This window comes from Aegilops tauschii, chromosome 5 (assembly GCF_002575655.3).
Source record: "Aegilops tauschii subsp. strangulata cultivar AL8/78 chromosome 5, Aet v6.0, whole genome shotgun sequence".
Classification (NCBI taxonomy): domain Eukaryota; kingdom Viridiplantae; phylum Streptophyta; class Magnoliopsida; order Poales; family Poaceae; genus Aegilops; species Aegilops tauschii.
Genome location: NC_053039.3, coordinates 557,061,772 through 557,068,197, shown reverse-complemented (window position 1 = coordinate 557,068,197; position 6,426 = coordinate 557,061,772). Strand labels below are relative to the sequence as shown.

General features: G+C 44.7%; 1 protein-coding gene across 1 annotated transcript; it reads left to right on the top strand.

Annotated features, from left to right (window-relative positions):
• The first annotated feature begins 275 nt into the window (after positions 1–275).
• LOC109773114 (uncharacterized) lies at positions 276–6,060 on the top strand. Its single transcript, XM_045229339.1, has 8 exons — positions 276–689; positions 811–851; positions 1,781–1,830; positions 2,351–2,495; positions 3,689–3,745; positions 4,250–4,382; positions 4,526–5,341; positions 5,650–6,060. Exons 1-8 carry the CDS (start codon positions 291–293, stop codon positions 5,695–5,697), a joined length of 1,689 nt encoding a protein of 562 aa, XP_045085274.1. The 5' UTR covers positions 276–290; the 3' UTR covers positions 5,698–6,060.
• Positions 6,061–6,426: the final 366 nt, after the last annotated feature.

Genomic DNA, 6,426 nt, shown 5'->3' with positions numbered 1-6,426 from the left:
ACAAGATATTGTCGTATTGGCATAATTCATTTTATGTCAAATGTTTAGTTTTCTTTCACTTGTCAATGAACTTGGTTGCCTCGTGAAGAATGAAGTGATTATACCCGTGTGTTTAGTTTATACTGAGGAATCGGTAAGGGCGAGATATAGCTCTCGCGGTTTTTGTTAGGCTACTTGAGAAACAATAGGCCCTTCAAATGTGATCGTGTCCTACAGGCCCATTTGAAGAGCCCCTTCTTGGACCAGAAACTCCTCACTGGGCTGGGACGCAGGCAAGGTTAGCCGAGTGGATGAGCCCCCGGAGCCGCTCCATTCCAGTGACTGACAAGTGGGCCGGCGTGGCGCAGGCACCTGTCACGCACACGGCGGCGGTGCCACGGCGTGCGCGGCAAAAGCGAGAGCGCTCTCTCGCCCCACTGCCCTCGTCAGCGATCACCCGGCCCGGCCGTCCAAAACCCCAGACCCAAGCCGCTCCGGCCGCCAGCCAGGGTTTCCTCATGGCGCGGCGCGGCGGCGGCGGCGGCGGCGGGAGGCGGAGCAAGGTGACGCCGAACCTGGGGGCGGACCGGGAGGGCACGCGGCTTCTCAACCTCACCGTGCTGCGGCGCCTCGACCCCGCCATCGTCGACATCCTCATCACCGCCGCCAGCGTCACCGCCTACAGCTTCGACCAGGACACGGTCCGATGGGTACTGAACCCTCCGCCCCCGGCGCCCTAACCCCCCCCCCCCCCCCCCCCCCCCCCCCCCTCTCGACGCCCTGCTTCGTGCTTGCCACGGTCCCTGACTCGATCTCTATGTGTTTGTGCAGAGCCACAAGGGCGTGGAGGGGTCGCTCTTCGTCGTCAAGAGGTTCGTGCTCCGACCCTCTAACCGATGTGCTGTGGATTGCGACATTGGTTCCGGGCTTCCGGCCGATTAGTGTAGCATTGGTTGGTTGCGATTGTTTCATCGATGCTTGCGGAATTCCAATCACCTGGGCTTTTAGTCGAGTGCTGGTGCTGCCGATTTTCAGTTAAGAGAACTGAAATCGTTCCTGGAAATAAAAACGGAATGGAATGGAATGTCATGTTGATTTTGTATCTGAGTTCTCGACCATGGCATTATATCGTGGTTAAGCAATTCCCTACACAACGAAGATTATTAGAACATTTTTTGCGATGTTTCATGGATGCTTGTGGAATTCCCAGAGTTACTTGGGTGTCTGCCTGTGCATTTTCAGTTAGGACCATTCAATTGGCTTTCTACTGGTCTTTGCACTGTGTGTTACTCTGTTGCAGTGTAGTTCAGAAATTCCCTGTATATAGCAAAAGGATATTAGGATTTTGTTGATATGTTTGCTAGTTCTTATTTCCTGCGCTGCCTGAAATATTTGCAGTGTAATTTCTATTAGATTGTCAAATGTTGATAAAGACATGTTAGTGTGGAACTTTCAGTACTGTTTATTGATACTTGTGGGTGGTTTCTGCCTGTCACAAGCTATCGGCCGTTGAGGGTTTTGGACCCTGCTAGTATTCTGCATATGATCTCTGGACACCTGCACTGAACTGTTTGTTGCTGATCTTACAATAGCTTACATGTAAATTCGGTGATGTATGCTCCTGAAACAGTACAATGCCTACCGGTAAACATTACCTTTGAGATTTTCGGCATCTACAGCTATTTGCACTTTTAGTACTTATGACCAGATGCCCTCTTGTATTCTTCTGAGATGCAAATTTGTTGGACCTATAAAGTCCTTTAGAGTGTGCATTTCATAATAAAATTTTACATTCTTGCAGGAACACCCAACCCAGATTCCAGTTTCTCGTCATGAATCGTCGAAACACAGGTATTTTTTGCACTTCTAGATTCCTTATGGAAATAAATCATGCCTATCTATTAAACATCTGGAGACAAATCGTACATAGGGGGAGTGGTTTTTCTTTGAATTGTTGTATACTACTATGAGATATAATGGGACGCATTACTGATTGCTTATATTTATAACTATTGTATCAGTATATGTATGCTCAAATTATAAGCTTTGCTTTTAGCCTTTTGGGATAAATTAATGCATCCCTCAATCTTCATATCAGGAAACATCCTCTCTTATGCATCCTCCATTAAGAAAATAACTCTTGAGCATCCTAGGGGTATATATTGTTGTATGCTGGTTCCTGTTCGGTTTATATATGAGGTTGTACAGGAACTTCAACAACAAAATGTAGCTCACTTGAAAACCTTACTGAATCGTGTGTTTGTCTGTAAGAAAATGTGTAGCTGGTTGGTATAAAATGCTATCTTGAATAATTAGCTTGCATGACATGTGAGTATATGCTAATTTTGTGTTGCCTTCCTCTTGTAAGCAGAAAATCTGGTCGAGGATCTCCTGGGCGGTTTTGATTACAAGGTGGAAGTTCCTTACATAATATACACCAATGCTGCAGCTGAAATTATTGGAATTTGGTTCTATGAGCCTGAGGAATGTGAAGAAGTGGCACATCTTTTCAGTAGGTAATTTTTTTTCTTATTGCATTAAATATCATCCATGAGAATGTATTGATATATTTTGGCCTGTAGACTGCAGATCATGGCACCAGATATCTTTCTGCTAGGACTGGCATTTTAAACTGAAACATGAAATTTGATTGCATTGGTCTATCTGTTTGTCTGTTTGGTGTGTTTTCATTTGTCAACAATAAGTTACTAAACTACTGTATTATGTGCTAGATAACATTTTGATATACACTGATACTTGGACCTATGCGTATTCACTGCAAAGCCCACTAAAACTTATCAAGGCTTTCAACCCAATATATAGGCTGTAGGACCTGGTCTGTGCTAACCATCTTCCCTTGCCTCATTGGTCGTGCAAGTCGGGCAGTTGGTAGGAAACAGTGCCGACAATCACAAATCTTCTTTCCTCCCATCCAATACCTAGCATCCAGAAAGGCTGTGTCTTCTGACTTGTTATGCTATCCTGCTCGGTCATTCATTCGATCTGCTCTAGTTTTAGGTCCTTAAGTATGTTTTTGCTAGTGTAGCTGTTTTTGAATTTTGTATACTGGTTGATTTAGTGTCTTAGAAGTTAGATAATATGCTGAGATTAATTACTAGTACCTGCCAACTTCTCCAGTCCTCTGTGTAAGCACACGCTAAGGAACCCCATCAATAACGGGAGGTGGCGCTGCTCCTGATTCATTTGTAAAATGATCCTCCAGGCCTGGGTCAAAAACTTCTCCATATTGCTGTAGCTTATGTCCTTCATGGTTTTTTCCCACAGGGTCACCCCTTTCTGTGTAGAACTCCCTGTAAAGAAATTATTGATCTCGTAAGCTATTTAATGGAAATCGTTCAGGTGGGCAGTTGCCACCTGTAGACATTTTCGAAAAAAAGTTCAGTGTAGGTGTGTATTGAAATGCAGGCTGCGAAATACTGAATATACAGAGCCACATAAACTACAAAAACCAGATGCTTACTAACGCCATTCCAGTAGTTAAATTATAGCTTCAGGGATTAAGTTAAGTGTTCGTTTAGCCTGTATCCACGACCTATCTGTCTGTATTCTTTAACCAGATGCTCAACCTTTGTCCATTGCTTGCTTGCTTGATTCTGTCCACTACAAGAGATGGCTAGACACTTTCTTCAAGTAGTTATATATTTTGTCATGTACTCGCTGAACTATACATTGCCTTCGAAATGTACAGGATACATAAAGCATATTCCAGGGCATCCCCAGAGAAAATGGTTCCTTCAGTTAAAAGGTATTCGGAATTTTCATGCTTTATTTACCTTTGCATAGAAGATAGCCTCTAGCTATTCCATTTTCTCTCTGCTAATCGTTTCTAAGTTAAGTTTAGATGTTTTACACTTGTTTTAGCCGTGATCAAAGTTGTACCACTACCTGTTTTAGTCGTTTCCTCGTACAAACGTAACGATCAAACATAATACTTTGAGGAGTTGGCGTTATGATACAAGAGTGGCAAGGGGAGAAACACAAAACTGATCTTTGGCTAATATTTTAATTTTAATACGAGGGCCTTTATAGAACGCCGGGTTAAAAATATTGCAGAAGAAGAAATTAGAGCTCTCCTTATGGATAAATACTAGTTCGTTTAAATAACTGAATGATGAAAACTCTGTCACGTGAAAGAACTGCAGGAAACCAGAGGGGTAATAATGCAAGTTTACCGTATTGTCTAGCTGAGCTGGTCCCTTTGGCTCATGAGTACAGAACAGTACAACTTAAATCATCTTACTGTGCCCAGTTCCAGTGATTTTGAAGACCTGGAAGTAGCATCTGATGTTCCCTCATCTGAAGATAGCCTAGAGCAGCCAACAACACCATCTACCATGGTACCTGGCAATGTTGGATTCAAGTTATTGTCAGCTTTGTTAACAGTAAGCAAACTCGTTCATCCTCCCATATCGTGTCATTCTGTTTTGAAACACTGGACATCTGTGTTTATTCTGGTGATTGCTCTGCAAGCCAGCATCATTATGTAATTCATGCGAGACTAACCATTTTTAATCTCCTCGGCCAGGCAGCTGCATGTGTTGGAGCACCCACTGGTGGAGCAGGTCCAGTACAGCCAAATCAACCTATCAGGGCGGTTCCTTCATCTAGGCGTGCATCGCCAGCGCCTAGTGCTGTTTCGTCACAGCCTCCTGCCTCGCATAATTTGCTTCCTCCTCCACGAGCGTCAGCAGCTACCGTGGTTCCCCAAGATGCTCATGTACCCACCAGCGCTCCTACCATTCAGCCTGCCAGTATTACAAAACCACCATTCTTTCCCCCCATTGTTACCACATCTTCGCAAGCGGAAACAGCTCATGCTGATTTTCCATCTTCAGCTCCACCCCCATTTCTTCCTCCCCTTGCCATTCAGCACCGGCAGAGTGCTCCCTGTCTCCAGCCATTTCCACTACCCTCTGCTCCTCCTCCAATTGATCCTCCGCACAGGCAAAGTGCTCCCTTGTCCCAGCCCTTTGCACAATTCAATGCTCCTCCTCCACTTGATCCTCAGCACAGGGAAAGTGCTCCCTTGGCCCAGCCCTTTACACAATCCACTGCTCCTCCTGCACTTGATCCTCAGCAGAGGCAAAGTGCTGTCTTGCTCAAGCCCTTTCAACTATCCTCTGCTCCCCCTCCACCTCGTCCTCAGCACTGGCAAAGGTCTCCTTCGCTTGACCACTTTGCACGGCCCACTGAATGCCCCCCTCCACCATACGGTGCGCTGTTGCTTCAGCCATTTCCACCACCTAATCCTCCTCCTCCACTGCTTGCCCCAACATCATCGTATGGCCCAGTTATACTATCAAGAGACAACCTGAGAGGTGCATTGCTGAGGCTTGTGCAGGTAATTTTTCTTTCTGTGGCTGTCATGTACTCCCTCCGTTCCATAATAAGTGTCGTGGTTTTATTCATATTTGAACTAAAACCACGGCACTTACTATGGAACGGAGGGAGTACATGACAACCAAACCGAAGACAAACTAAAACCACGACATTTATTATGGAACGGAGGGAGTAGTAAATAATAAGGTTGATTCAATCTGTTGCTGGGTTCGCATAATTCTATTCTGTCGCTACAACAAATTCATGGCCTCCTGACACTCATGTTGACTATGGAGTATTTGCTCACGCCTTTTTTTTGTGTGTGTGCAGAATGATGATTTCATCGACATGTTCTACCGGGAGATTGTAAAAGGGTAGCAGTGCCTTTGAAGTTGAGAGACGGACAAATCTGCTACAGGCTGCAGACAGAGATGTGCTATAGGCTGCCTTGTGTTTCATGTGGCGCGTTTTGTCAAAGCCTGCGTAGACAGAGATGTGCGTCTCACATCCTGTAGAGGCTAACATAGTTTAGACTGCAGTGTCGAGACTTGGCGGGAAGAAAAAGAACTCGTGTCGTCTAGTTTTGAGTTGTAACTACTAATATTACTGTAGTAAACCAAGTTTGGCTCCAAATATTTAAGGTGCTGTACCTTACCAGCTTACCAACTGGATTAGATTTCTAGATCTCTATTGTACCGGAGGCAGCGATCGAGGATGAATTACCTACTAACATTACTGGAATCTGAAACTTTCCCTAGTGCTAGATTGTTTGCCGAGTGCATTTCAATGGGTTAGGCAAACATGACCTTTGCCAAGTACTTTTTTTTTTGCGGGGGACCAAGTACTTTTTTGTTGCGCTCGATAATTACCTGTTGTCGAGTGTTTTTTTTCTTCCAGCATTTCGTTGTCGAATATGCTTATTTTTGCACTCCATAAATTATTTAGGTGTTTTCCTAGTGCCCATGGAAGAACTCGGCAAAATAACTTTTGTTGGCAGCTGCCCAGCCGAGTCTTTGCGCTTTAGCTGCTTGTTCCCACTAACCCATTTCATTTTCTTAGCATGTTTGCTGAATGTAGAACTCGGCAAACACGTTGCCGACTTTTTTC